The sequence below is a fragment of the Haliaeetus albicilla genome, chromosome 7, assembly GCF_947461875.1.
Source record: "Haliaeetus albicilla chromosome 7, bHalAlb1.1, whole genome shotgun sequence".
In the NCBI taxonomy this organism is placed as follows: domain Eukaryota; kingdom Metazoa; phylum Chordata; class Aves; order Accipitriformes; family Accipitridae; genus Haliaeetus; species Haliaeetus albicilla.
Window position 1 is genome coordinate 4566208 of NC_091489.1, and position 14666 is coordinate 4580873.

General features: G+C 40.5%; 1 protein-coding gene across 8 annotated transcripts in view; it reads right to left on the reverse strand.

The window, feature by feature from the left end:
• TLK2 (tousled like kinase 2) overlaps positions 1–14666 on the reverse strand; it is a 44478-nt gene that overhangs the window by 9710 nt on the left and 20102 nt on the right. For all 8 annotated transcript variants that reach the window (XM_069786716.1, XM_069786713.1, XM_069786715.1 and 5 more), the window contains 7 exons: positions 11656–11748; positions 10215–10325; positions 8682–8818; positions 7132–7284; positions 3319–3385; positions 1317–1414; positions 861–942 (listed from right to left, as the gene is read on the reverse strand). In XM_069786716.1, coding sequence (XP_069642817.1) covers positions 861–942; positions 1317–1414; positions 3319–3385; positions 7132–7284; positions 8682–8818; positions 10215–10325; positions 11656–11748 — 741 coding nt within the window. The remainder of the gene's footprint in view (positions 1–860; positions 943–1316; positions 1415–3318; positions 3386–7131; positions 7285–8681; positions 8819–10214; positions 10326–11655; positions 11749–14666) is intronic.

The following is a 14666-nucleotide window of genomic DNA, read 5'->3' on the forward strand; positions in this document are numbered from 1 at the left end:
ACCCTCTTGCTTTCATCTGTGGAGCCAAGGCTTTCTACTTAGTCAGCAAAGGCTCCAAAGAGCCATTCAGAGTACTTACACGCAGATCACACTTTTTTTCACTACCTGAGCAGTCCAGACCCCCCTGGTTTAGATATCTATTATTGTATTGCATCAAAATAATAAATTACCGTGAAGTTTCCAATATTTGCATTGGCATAGTTATCTTCATTCTAGCCAAATTCAACATGAAATAGGAACTACTGGGTACATATGGGGAATACTTAGAACTGGAAAGGCTTTAAGCATAATAGTCAAATAGCAAGCACCAAAGTATCACAGGTCTTGGCCATGCAAGACTGCTGACACACAAATGATCCTCAGTTCCAAGGAAGTCCCAAGACTATACATGCACCACTAAGTCTGCTACTTCAGAGTGTAAAATGAAGACACAAGAAAAAAGCCTTCTATCCCCCAGGAAATGAAGGCTTTGCTCTTATTATTGGAGCTATTTTCTCTTATTTATGGTGACATTCAGACTTGCTAAGCCATACTCAATAAAACTTCACTATTTAAGGTATTTGTGTGTAGCACTTGAAGAAACAAGTGGTTTGCTTCTCTGTCCTGACAAAACTTGCAGACTTGGTGCAATATTTTCTTGAAACATACATTTGCAGGAAATCTGACCTCTGAGGACAAGGGCAGAACCTAAAAGTCTCAAGCCTGCTGTCTAACACAAGCCAGATGCAACATGTGCTTTGTCCTCCCTTCTTCCCTCCACAACCACACACAGTGTTGAGAAAACAAGTGTAAAAATTCTGCTTACTGCAATATTTCACTGCAGATTCAGATTACACCACAGACTGCCACTTCAAATTTACCTTATATACTTCACTGAAGCCGCCTCTACCCAGAAGATGTAGCAACAAATATCTATCATTTAGCGTTGGATGGTCTTTAAATCTGGCAAGAAAGACACAGTTTAAGAACACTGGCAGAAATACTGCAATCTACTGCACAATAAGTTACAGCTACTACACAGCTTAGAAACAACATTTTTACATTAAGACAGAAAAATATTAAAACTGTGTTAACAACTGACAGATTTGATACTATTTGATCACTTTGCACTGATGAAAGACTACATAATGGTACCTTGATGCACTTGGAAGCCTTTGTCTTACATGAACTTCAAGTTATATCGCTGTGCTACCCCCCAATCAGGTGACATATTAAGTTTTAACACCAATTTAAAAAAGATTAAGTGTTTTCCATTATGAAGGGGACAAACAAAAAAAATTGTTATACGTTCTTGTCCCTGAATCCCATGTGCTTACTGTGAATTATCTTCATTGTGTATCCTTTTCAATTCCCTGATATGTAGATTTCTAACTCTCTCTAGCCGTTCCAACTCTGCCTGGATCTCTGCTTCTTCCTGCACAAGGGAAAACCAAAAGGAAAACACAACACTCTGTAAGATAATGCAGTTAGCATTTCTGCCTGATTTACAGAAACACAAATGTAATTCCACTTGTGAAGAAGTTAATGGTAAATAACTTGTTTGGGAGATTAGAGAGACGGTCATAGTCAACTAAGAGTCAGGTGGAAGGTGACAGGCATGAAAACTGACTCAGCAGTTTTGTTTAAACCTACACACAGACAGAAGCAGACATATCTTTATGCCTTCTTGTTTTTACATTTTCTGTAATTAAGAAGAGTTGTTCCTCTGGTCCTGCTCCTTCCCTGATTTAAGTGCTATGCAGCTGTTTTTGTAGGAACTCAGCCTCTGCTGGGACAAGAGAAAGAGGAAAGCCCTCAGAAGTAAGGAACAGGGATGTCATGATGTCACATGGCGATGGGGCAGCATCCAAAGAGGATGAAGAATGTGAAAGAACAACATTGGGTCCTATTAGCAGTAAGTGGTAGAACAGGTCAGAGCGTAACTTAGTGCCATGTGGAAGTTCTGATAGGCTGTTCGTAGAGTTGGAAGTTCTAAGTGCCCTCAAACACGACACTAGAATTCACATTGCTGTGGACAGGGCTGCAAACCTCAAGTAAAACGTGCGCCTTGAGCAGTATTATTTGGTATATATGACTCAAGGGACATAGTTACCCATTTGCCTTGTGACTCTGTTCCTTCCCTTCTCAACTTGTTCTATTTTTAGGCATAAAGAATGAGCCAGTTTCCAAAAGTGGAGAAGGATAAGCACAGCTTCAGACAATGCCACGATCCCAGAACATTACTTCATTTTCCATTAAGGTCCATTTCCAAATGGATTCCTCTGTTCCAGGCTGGCATACTACATGCCAGCATAGATGGACCTGCAATTAATCCACTCTAGCAATGCGGAAGCTGTAGAGCAAGCATGCCTTTAGCATACTCGTGCCCATATCACTTATCTTTGCTCACAGGTCAATAAAACACAATGGGCAGAGTGCCAGCAGATTCCACGCATGCATTAACTTTCCCTTCCCACTGAAAATAACAAGGAGTACAGTAGCATTAATGAGGCCTTGCATTCAACTTGTGTGTCAAGGTTACAGGGAAAAACTAAGCGTAGAGCTCAGGCACCATCTGAGAAAAGAAGGGGGACTCCCGCAATGCATTTGCATGCTTCCTCTTTGTTTCGTTGGGGAAAGACAACTCTTTGGCCTTAGCAGAGATCACAGCTAACCAGGAAATGGCAGAAGACGTCTATTTTTTTTTCAGTACTTCATCTGCTGAAGCGTCCCAGAAAACTTATTTATAAGTTTTTGCAAACACTATTATCTTTAAAGGTAACCAACAGCTTATCTAAATATAATCTCACTTGCAGGTACAGTTCCTACTGAAGCCAATGTATTTGAAAGCAAATGTGCATTACAACTACCTGAACAGTACTAGTTTCTAAAAGCCCAAGAGATTTTATTGGACTGTTACTGATAATGCTGGTTACTTGATACTTCAAAGAAATAGGAAAGTCAATGATGGTTGCAGTTTTTGTTGTGTTCTTGTCATTTTCTTCCTTTGGTCCATTCCTTCACATTCCCCCATATTAGACATGTACAGAGCCCAGCACTAAGCAGGTCATAGTGACAGAATAAGATGCATCAAAACAGTGGAACTCCCTGCATGAAATCATAACTGTAAGGACAAAGAAATCTACTTATTGAAGCGAAGAGCATCCTTCCTGAATACCACTGCCTTGGAAAAAAATTGTTACAAAATCCTGGCCATACTTTAAGCAACAAAACCCTCTCAATTCAAACAAACAGTAGTGACCTCTACAGAGATGCTATTGTTCATAGAACACCGAATCAAAAACCTACCTAAAAGCCTTTTTTGCAGTTAGTTCTCACCTTTTTAAGATGACCTAGTCGGAGTTTGAAGATTTCTTCCTGTTCGTGATATTCTGCTAATGTTAACCTGCATAGAAGAGACAGATCCAATGCATTAAGTTTCAACATGTGATAAAGTGAACAGTCTGTAGAATACACATCGCCAGTGGAAGTGACAACTACACAGAGTATGTCAACAGCTGGCAGGAAATTTTTTAGGTAAACTCTGCAATCTATTTTTTTTTTTTTTTTAATAATCAGTCTAAAGGAGACCAAAAGCTTAAACCTTGATAAAGCACGTATTAATTTTAAATCCAAGTCCCTAATAACACCCATTTAGGCTAGTGACTGACTTCTAACAAAGAAAGCTAAACCCTAATCTAAATATGGAACACTGAAGCACAAGTATTCCACATCTTATTTTTCCATTTAAAGTTTGCTTTAGTGACTTGTTTTCAAATTTTTCTTTGTAATAAAAGCTGGATAATTCAACCCAGCTATTCACTCTGGGACTAGTAGTACACCTGGCCACAGAGCTACTACAAACAGAGCAATGACCTGGGATTCAGAACTGTTTCAGGCTCTGCAGAGTGGCTTCCAGGGAAACCTTGGGAAATTTACTTCACCTTACTGTATCTTCGACGATATGCGCAGTTATGAGAAGCAACAGGATAAGGGGAATAATCCCCATTTTATTGATGGTAAATGACATGCAAAGTTTCCATCCTAGGTGGCTGGTCAAAAAAAGTTTCACAATGTTTTCCATGTCCTTTATAGCTAAAGTGTGCCATGTAGGACAGAGGCAAAGCACAGCCTTACACTAAAATAATGACAGAACCCATCACTCGTGAAATGTAATAAAGTGCTGAGAAAAGGTTAGAAAAATGAATCGCTGTATTACTTTTCTCACTACTACCAACAAGGAGTTTGGTAAAAGCATCACGCATGTGACCAGAAAGCTATGAAGCCCGAATCAACTGCATCTGTTTACTTTGTAAACAAGACATGCATGTGACAGCAGAGAAATATGTTTTTTGAACCTAAATTGAATTCAAAGCGTATCTCAGGAGTATTCCTGTTGCAGCAGTTATGCTCTGCATAGTACTTAGTACAAAGATTAGTGTATGAGGTCTCCACAGCATCAATACTACAACTAGTTTCAAGAGGGGACTGAATCCTTCATCTGTGCAGGACCGTGGGACCTTGGCTCACTGTACAGTAAATTGAAAGGAGATAGTATTCAGCTGATTAAGTCCTCATCTTGAAATGCCCCAACTTCTCTCCACTGCTGACAATGCAGTGGGGTCCACATAGTTGAAGTAAGTGCTAAAGCAGTTGTTAGCTGATAAATTTAATGCAAAACTCACAAGTCAAGTTCCCTTTGAAAGAATCTCAACCGTAAGGAACCGCTTATTACAAATTAAAGATACATACAAAACACAGCAGGTACTACAAATGTTTACATGTTGTCTCATTTCGTATAAAAGCATGCTAATTCACACACACTCCCCCACTCTTCCCCCGACAGCCTGAATTTTGTTCAGATTCAGCTAATCTAAAAGACCATCCCAAAAGTTTAGGTCTTTGGTTGGTGTTGCTGTGTTAAGGAATAGAAAGACAACTGAATAAACCAGCAACAAGCTTTCCACATATTCTTGTGCACTAATGAAATACAGGGCTAAACACCAACAGTCTACTCATTAAGCAAGAGATGTAATGAGTACCACCAGGCTAACATTGCCCAAAATAGCTGCCTGTTAGAAGCAAGTATTACAAAATCAAGGAGGCTCTAAGACAAACACTGCCCTGTTTCACAGAAACATGCTTGAAATACACTACTTCTAGTGCAGCTGAAGACTCTAAGATTGCCCAAGCTGCCCTAACAAACCTCAGAAAGCCCCAGCAGATTAATCTTCCTGAATGAAAATCTTTTTCTCATTCACAGGCTAGAAACTAGTTTCAGTAGAGTGCATGTTTAAATCTGCATCATGGGACTTTTCTCTCCTTTTTAATACACAGCAACAACCATGATCCAAAGAGGAACCAAAACCCAAATGAAGGAATTTGGCTGTCCACTTCTTATTCAACTTTCAGAAACATTTATATTCAACTTGCCTAGAAGACCACCTGTGTAAGAATTCCACATGAAAAAAACCTCCCTCCAAAAATCAGAAAATTTTGTACCTGATACACATCAGTCCAACAAACGCATTTACAGGATAACTAATGATTAAGCAAGTAGCCAGACCGTACAGTTGCTTCAGCTGACTTGCAAAAACAATGTTTTCATAAGCTAAAACACTCCACATGAACTACATACATACACTGGCAAGCAGCTTTTATCAAGAATGCCACGATGATAAAACCCTGAAATATATCAGCAAAGAATGATAAACCAGCAAGAAACACAGCGAAAATGACCTGGTAGCACAAAAACACTTACTAGCAAACCCAGGTAAAGCTAGATTACGTCAAGGCAGGCTCACAACATAGACAGAAGCTCACTATGTATCACAGACATTATCATGATTTCCAGGCACATCAAGACCTGTGCTGCCATGTCTGCAGAATAAGCCACACTACAGCTGCACCAGTCTGCCGAGAAAAACATCCTTACAGAAGTGGGGAAAGCGTCATCCTGTCCCTTAGAAGTGAAAGGTTACCACAAGGAACAGCAACACTTCAAAATATCCATGCACAGCCATTCAATTTACTTCTCCCAACTCAAACGCTGCAGTGCAAAAGGATGGCTTTAGAATTTTTTTTTTTTTTTTTTCAAGCTCATTTGGCCGGAACGTGGGGTTAATGTCTCTATTCAAGCTACTTATTTGCAGAAAGCACACAGTGCCCTCCAATACAGTACATCTGATCTGCAGGCACCAGCATCCTATTTGGGGGCACCACCCTGGTGGCTGAGAGTACCCTGAATATCACGATTCACCCAGTCATGTGCCATCTCTGCTGTGACTGCAAAAGGCAGTGGGAGCTTTTGCTTCATATGCACTTTTAAAGATCAAGACCAAGAATTCAAAGGGCTCCAGGAACTTTGAGGTCAAGTCATGCCCAAGAGATTTAGTAGTGCAAAAAGAAAAGTGTCATTGAGAGTTATGATACTAGCCAACAGCAATAAAATCAAGACTTAACGTATTTCCAACTCACAGAAACTTCCAAAAAAATAATGTTCTAAATTTGTGAGACACAGCTTTCCTCTCTAAGAACACTGGGACCCTTAGAGCATCAGTAACGTCAAAAGAGGTGGTCGGGGGGAATCTTCTGTAAGAAGAAAGAGTAGCACTTCAACTACCTTTCAATTTCCCTGACTCGGGTATCTGCGAAGGACTGCTTTGGGGATACAGGTCAATGCTTAATGCAGTCTTTACAGAGAACATTTTTTTCTTCAGTATACCAAATCAATTGTTTGAAAAGCCTCACCAGAAAGTACACGGAAATAAAGGCTTCTAAATGCATACAATTTTTTCTTCCGTAAAAAAACAGCACCACATATCATACAGTGATACTTAAATCAATTCTGAAGTAAGACAGACATCACTTTTCAAACTTGACGCAACAGGAATACTGAAAAAGTTACTGCATTAAAAAAAAAAGTTAAGCTCATACAAAGTTTGGACTCGGCAATGATCCTTGTTTTACTCCAATGAAAACTATTTAGAACTGCAGCCAGATGTTGCTGAATGCCAGGCTTATTCCACAATATTCATTTGTGCATGGAGTGAAGCCTAGAGGCAAGGGCAAGATTCCATTTCCCAGTAGATATTTTGTGCTCTAATCAAAGCATGCAGCTTTGCAATGCACCAAGAAGGCCACGTAACCTACGTTTCATTTTCTGCTCCATTGGTCTTGTTCTTGCGCTGCTTCTGCTCATTGCTTGCTGGAGGGGTCTGTCCCATTGCAGGCGGCTTCCGTTTTGCTAACATTTTTCGTTGTCTTTCTATTTCTTCCCGCTGGGAATTTATCCTTTCCTGTTGCCTGGAAAGCAGAGAGTAGAAAAAACATGAAGCAGATAACTAATGGTAGGTACTTGGTTGTCTTCAGCATCTGTTCTTAACAGATTGGAGCAATGAATTTCAAATCAGTTGTACTTGTAAGATTAGTAACAAAATATTTTTGTACAGAAAAGGGGGATGTGCCAAATATTATGACTCAGATTTTTAAAGGTACTTTTACATAAAAGGGGATTCTTTTCCTGGCCTACAGAAACCTTTCAGTAAGTGAAAGGTTTTATTCATGCAGAGGATATCCAAAACCAAGGAGTCGCTAACTTCATGGAAAACCCAGCGATCCATGGTAAGTCACTAACTTTCCACACACTTTTTCCTAGAAGGCTCTGTTCTAAATCTCAGACTTTCCTGTTAAAACTATTCTGAAGTCTGGCGCTGTCTGAGAAAGTATCCTTATACTTCAAGGGTACAGTTAAACTATCCTTAGTTCTCTGAAACATAACCAACACCATTCCCAATTTCACTAAGAAAACAGTCTCTCCTCCAAGATAAAAAGACCAGCTTAAAACATTTTACAGGGATAAAAGCACTCTTGAAATTTCAAGACTAAATGATTTGAGCATTTACATACTTAATTCACTTTTTAAAAGAGACTGAGACTGCAGGTAAATATTCCAGAAGTATTTCTTCCATGTCTTACAGCACGAACTAAGGAAGAATTATAAACTCCTTAATCTGTGCCTAACGAGAGCTGCACCTCCCTATCAGACTACAGAGAAGTGATATGATTTTAAAGGATCAAACATAGTGTTCTCTACTGCAATTAATTTGCCAAGTCCTACTTAAAGGTCTAGGCCAGGTGGGAATTGACTGGATATTTCCATTAACATCTTGCATAAAAGGGTCTCTGATCTTCATTTCCAGGTTTCTGCAGCCTCTTTGATCACTGTTACCAGGAGGCAAAAAAAGTTAAATAGTATGGATTTTCTTTTAAGCTTCTCTACTTTCCACTTAAAAAAAAAAAAAAAAAAAACCAGCTAATTAGCCTTCCTTGACTAATACATGCAAGTATGAAAATCAAATTGATTGACTCACAATAAGTGTGAGAATCTGGTCCACCCCTTCACCCTAAGCATTGCACAGCCAAGTAGGTGCACTAAGAATACCCAACAGGGCAGCCTACTGCTTTCCAACCCAGAGGTCAACTCAAAGAATTTGATTCCAGTTCAAGTCTCTGGAGGTTTAAGTGGAAACGTATTTCTCACTTCAGTGCAAAAACATTCCCCATTGTCAGTAGCTGAGTTCCTATCTGATCCTTTCATGCATCAGTCACATCATTCTCACATTTTGACATGCAAGACATCACACACAACTGCTTAGTTTTTCCGTCTCTGCCTCTGAAGTTAAAGACAACTCTGTCCTCACTTGATGAGGTTCTGGAAGGCATAGCCATCTGTCCACTGCTCGGTGAAAGACGCCCCGTGCCGCACCGTAGTGAAGTGACCTAGCCTCAATCGATCCTGCATGCTCTTATCTCTGCATGCCATCTTCTCCTGTTTTGACTGAAAACAAAACAAAACACATGTAAAAATAGAAGCCATAAATTAGCAGCTAAGAGCTGTGCTGTGTTTTAAATCACTACCAATTCTTACCACTTTCCATTGTTTCAGTCCTGCTTATCTGAAACCCAGCTGAAAATCATTGATCAAATTACTGCTGGTGCTTCACACTGATCTGACAGGCATTTGTTTGACTGCCTCCTTTGTGACTTTTCAGCCTCACCTTTCCTTCCCCATTACTGCTTGGGCAGCTAACCCATTCTATGATCAGTTGAAATCAGTCTAGCAGTAGGATTAAAACTACCCCTTTGAATCGGTAACTTAGCTAGACTCCAGATGTGCCTCTGATCAGGCCCTTATTCACACAAACAGGAGATGAAGGAAGAAAGTGCACCTTGAATCACTGTTAAGACTAAGGTACAGCAATCAGCCAGTTCACTCCTAGACTCGCACCACTCCCAGAAGTGACACAATCTCAGCTGGGTCACCAACATGCATAAAAACTGGTGGTGGTGTCTGTCACAGAGCGTTTCCGGTAACTGAGAGAAAATTTCCAAGGCCTGAGACGAGAGCAGCAAAGTTTCAGTTAGGATTAAAGATGAACCAGCAAAGCTCCTCCTTGGAGCTACAAACCACCAACCTGAATGCCAGGTCTACCTAGCACCTAGCCCAGAGTTACAAATCCTCCCAGAAAGAGGAGTCCCATTCAGCCAAGAACAATCAGCTCTGTGACAAAATCAACTCAAACAGACTGCATGTACTGGCCAGCACCCTGGTAGTTTTGCCCATCCAGTGCCCACAAACAATACATGTAATTGGCCAACAGGTGAAAGAGCAATCAAACCCCCACATTGTTTAACCATCAGGAAATCTGGAAATCTTTCAACACCAAAGCAGGCTGGATGCTAGTAAACAGCAGCCTGGCACTTTCCCCAGTGTCTTTAATGTGTTGTTTTGAGTGTTATACGAAGCACCGATCCCCAACTTTGCCATCTGAAAGAAGGAAAGGTCTAAATCACTTGCCCATGTCACAGAGTGTATCTGGCAGTTTCACTGCACAATGGGATATTGCTCCTGTATTGCCAGAGCTGGACAATGTTGCTTTTCAGGTGTATGAGTTTCCAAATCAAGTAATGCCTACTGCATTTAGAGCTGACTATTTCACTTAAGCAAGGGAGACCACTCTTTGAGACTGTGGAAAGTAACCAAACCAAAATATTCTGAACCACTTCAGTCTTAGGATTACATTCCTATTTGCAGAGAAATAATTCAAGACAGAATTCTAGTTGCCTTTTATCACTAAAGCAATAGGAGCAGCTTTTCACTGCTCAAAAGAAGATAGAAAAGTTTTCAAGGACACGAACTGTGACTGCAGAGATGTGGTAAGTCCCCTGCTCACCTTTTCTATAAGAAGCTTCTTGCTCATCGTTACACATCTATTCAACCGCTCCTTGTACTTCTCCAGCATCTTTTGCTGTTCATCTATCTGCCGTCTCAAATCGCAGTTGGCCTAAAAGTGAACAGAAGAGAAAAGCCTTTGACTTTAAATCACTCAAAGAGCCAAACTAAGCATCACTGAGGAAGAAGTTTCTCCAGCTAGCTCTAGGCATCAGATTAAAGAAAGCAAACCAGCAGGATAAGAAAAAAAGACTAGGTTCCTCTTAGCAAAACATCCAAGCCAAGCTCTTCAATTTTTAACCCACTCAAATCTTATTATCCCTCTAGAACAGGAGAGTGCTATCATCCTGGTTTACATATAAGGAACTAAGGTACAAAGAGACTAAACACAAGTGCAAGGATTTTTTTATTTTTGTTTTTTTAAACATTTAAGACTGTCACAGCTACTAAGTCTCAAAATAGCTTAGTCATCCCTGGACTATCCTCCCTCTTTAGCCACAATACTGGCAGAGGAAAAGGATGGGGTAACTCCCTTTGCATTCTCGATTTTATGTGCAACCATTTTCATTGATAAAAAGTTAAATTTAACCATCCCCCTTCCAACCAATAGACTGGCTTCTGATTAAACAGCAAATGGTAATAAATAAATAAATAAATAAAAATATCTATTTCCTGCTTCATGGATTGTTTTCCACAAACTCACATCCCCCTGTGAATGTCTCTATGAGCTTGTTATAGCTCTTTTAGGTGCTGAGACCAGACACACACAGAGAGCCTTCCCTCTTCTGCCTTTAATGTGTTTTCTAATCCTTTTCAACACTTCACAAGAGATGCCTCTCCAGCTGATGAAAGCTAAATCAATTAGAACTCCTCCATTAAGACAAGATCCTTGATTTAAAGGTATTTATCTTTTACTGAAGAATACTAATGGGTTAAGAGAAGCTTTATTCTTTCGGTTTGACCAAAAAATGTTCTCCTCATCTCTGTACATGTCACAGACTCTCATGAGTGAGCATTTCAGAATACAACTTCCCAGTCTACTGAGAGGCTACTGAACACGCTGCTAAACAAAAAGCAGAGTCAGCTCCTCAGTACTTAGAAGAGGGGAGTAATTCTGCAGAGAAACATTAGGTTAGCTAGCAAAATACGCAAGTGTGCAACAGATCAAAGAAAGGCCAACAACACTGCTGAGCTATGATGACTCTGCACTGTATAGCCACACTCATTGCTATACTGCTTGTGGATTCAAGCAGGCCCAAACAGAGTATCTACAAGCCAGACAATTATCTTGCAAGTAAGGGATGACCAGATTTGTTTTACCCTGCGAGTGTTGGTTCTACAAATGGTATACAAAATCCTGCTCTGCAGCCTCGCTGGCACATGCATTCTAGGTATCTTTAAATAGCAGCTTTTAGAAGAGTTGTCCCAGTTTAAATACTTACTCTTAGCAAGTCATCTATTCTCCCCTCCTTCTTCTCCAAGTCAGAGTTCTTACTGTTTTCTAGTGCAGATATTTTTTCCATTGTGAGGTCAGACTGTAGGGAAAAAATCACCATAAACCACATTTAAGAAAAACAGATGATATTTCAGATAGTCGGCTTGTAACATCACAGTGTAACCCCCTCTGAACAGTTAGGCCTAAGAAGGAGGAACTGATCCCCTGCATCCTAGCAGTCGGGGGAAGAACTTTCTCCATTCTTCATTTTCTTATTGCATGGTGGGCTCCTCCAGCATAGGAGATTCAGTCAGCTAGCACAAAGCTGCTCTGGAGAACACAAACTGGTAACTCATAAAGGGCTACAATATCTATCCTCTGTGTCCTGCAAATTTTGTTTTTATAGTTTGAGTTCTGCCCACTCCTTGGTGGTCTCTGATATTCACTGTCCTTTCCTGCAGTGCAACATAGCTTGTACAGGAAAAACACTTAGGAAAAAAACCCCACCAAATCCCAACCCTCAGCTGGAATATCAAATTTATGAGATCTTTCATGGGCACAGACAACCACCTGCTAGAGAAAAGACAACACCTGTGGGTTCTAAGGTTGTCTTGACAGAAAACACAGGTCTCCATTTTAAAAATATTATAACAGATCGACAGCAGGAATATTAGGTGCAAGCCTTTGCTTCTAAAAACTGAGGTATTAGTGCTCACTAGGGACAGAAGCTTTATAGTTTTTGAGCGAAACCTGTTTGGAAAGTTTTATGGGGTGCAGCACATCTCAAATACCTTCACCAATGAAGTGAGAGTCATACCCAGGAACAAAAGACAAAAGACATATACTACATTCTCTAGCAGTGGGAATATTTCAAACTCAGCACTCTCATTAATGAGTGGGGAAGAAAGAAGAAAAGGGGAAGAAGTCAGTAAGTACATGAACACAGCATCTAAAATACCCAAGTCAACACAAAGGAATCTCTCCCCATGACTGCATACACAGATTTCACATTTATGGCTAGCAAGAACTACCTTGGTTCTGAGAAGAGTTAGCAGACACTTACCTGTGGAGTTGTTATATAACTGTTCTCCAAATTTCAGGCTTGCCTGGAAGCCAACACCATGAAGTAAGAGACAAACTTGGCTGACTGTTGCTTCTCTACATATGCCCAGTATGGGAAAGATCAAAAAGAACACCAGCCAGCATTGCACATCAAGCAAGATGAGCCTAAATCCCAAAAGACAAAGAGGAGGCCTGGGCAGGTCACCTCACTTCTGCCTTAACTTAGTTTACACTTCCTGACAGCCTGCAGGAAGCATGTGTGACAAAAGCCTTTGTCACTGAAGGCAACAAGAAGGCTGTCTCTTGAAAACCTATGCTGCATCCATTCGCCTAAGCAGCAGAAAGTTTCTTAAGTGACTTATGTCATTTTGCCAAATGCACAGACATGCTTCCACTGTGTCAGATGAAGTCATGTTTCAGGATGCATGCTCTCACATGAGACTTCATCACAACTCACCTTGCCTCAGAGCACTTGGAGGGCCCTAGCACTGACTGAAAATGCTAAGAAAATCATGCTCATGCTGACTTGCTTTTGTCATTGCCAGAAGTGATTCAAACTGGAAATCACTGAAGATTATTTTTTTTTTTTAACCTATCAACTCCAAACATGTTTGGAAGGGAAAAACAAGAATGTATACATATCCTCATCACGCAGCCAAGCATCTTCCTGGATTCTTTGCCTGAAGTGTATGCTACATCTAGACCTCTGGAGAATATCATGAAACTGAGCATTGGCAGAAAGCACACTCAGGTAACGTCTTGCCCTTTTCAAAGAAGATGGACCATGTTAAGCACAGAAAAGAATAAAAACATCTTGCTCATTGCAGGTGAGACCACTATTTTAAGCATGGGTATTGTGACAGCAAAGATTGAAAGATATCTCTGGCAGTTTCTTGAGTTATAGCATCATTCTCACACAAGAATTCTCCATGCAGTAGCAAGAAACAGGGATCTTCACAGACCAGCATTTTAACAATACAGACAACAAATGTGACCCTAGTAACAACAGCTCAGAGACTTAGGCTAGTAAGTATTCCCAGAGGTAGAACTGCTCTTCTTCATGCACAAAGAACTTGTACCACCTGCTGGGGAAATGGAGAATGAACTTCCCCCAGCACTAAAATCATCTCTGACACACACCGATGTGAGAAAATGATTGACACAAAACTGATTGTTTAAAAATCACTCAAGGGAAGGGTCAGTCACAGGGACATCAGAGATGAAAATCAAAAGAAGATTAAAAGCAGGCTTGGAGAAGAAATAAGCAAGGTGCATTGCAAATAAAGCTGAACATCCTTACAAGCAACAGAAGAAGATGACACAGCTAAAAGTAAATCTTGCCATAAAGCCACAAGAAGAATCTTAAAAATTGAAAAGGCACCAAAAAGACAGCAGTACGGTCAAAAGAGCTACTCCTCTTCTTGAGTCCAGGTCAGTGAAGCTGCTGAGAAGCACTGTCAGGAATACATCACGTTCCTCCTTGACAGGACAAACTATTCCATGGGTGTACTCCGCAGAGGTCAAAGGACTTCCAGATAGACTGTGGATATTTGTACTGTAAGCAGTGTTGACGCACCCATGACCCAGTGCTTGAATAGAGGCATTCACAACTATCACTCAGGTTTCCTTCACATCTTCACTTACAGAGAGAGGAAGAACATTCAGGATACAACAGAACTGAAGCAGACAGAGCTAAGGTGCTCCTTTCCTCAGCACATTCGCACACAGCTGAAGAACTGTCCACAGTATTGACACAGAAAAGCCTCGGTAACAGACTGGACAAACTCCAGTAGCAGCAACTGAAAGCATCCTTTACAGGATAAGGAACAAAGTTCAGAGTGATTCACTTCAATCAGTAGTTACAGACTGAGTTGGGACTATTGGCTCTTTTCACTAGAAACATTATGTCTACTACAAGTGGCACCCTCTGGCATGGAAGACAATCTGCATCAAGCT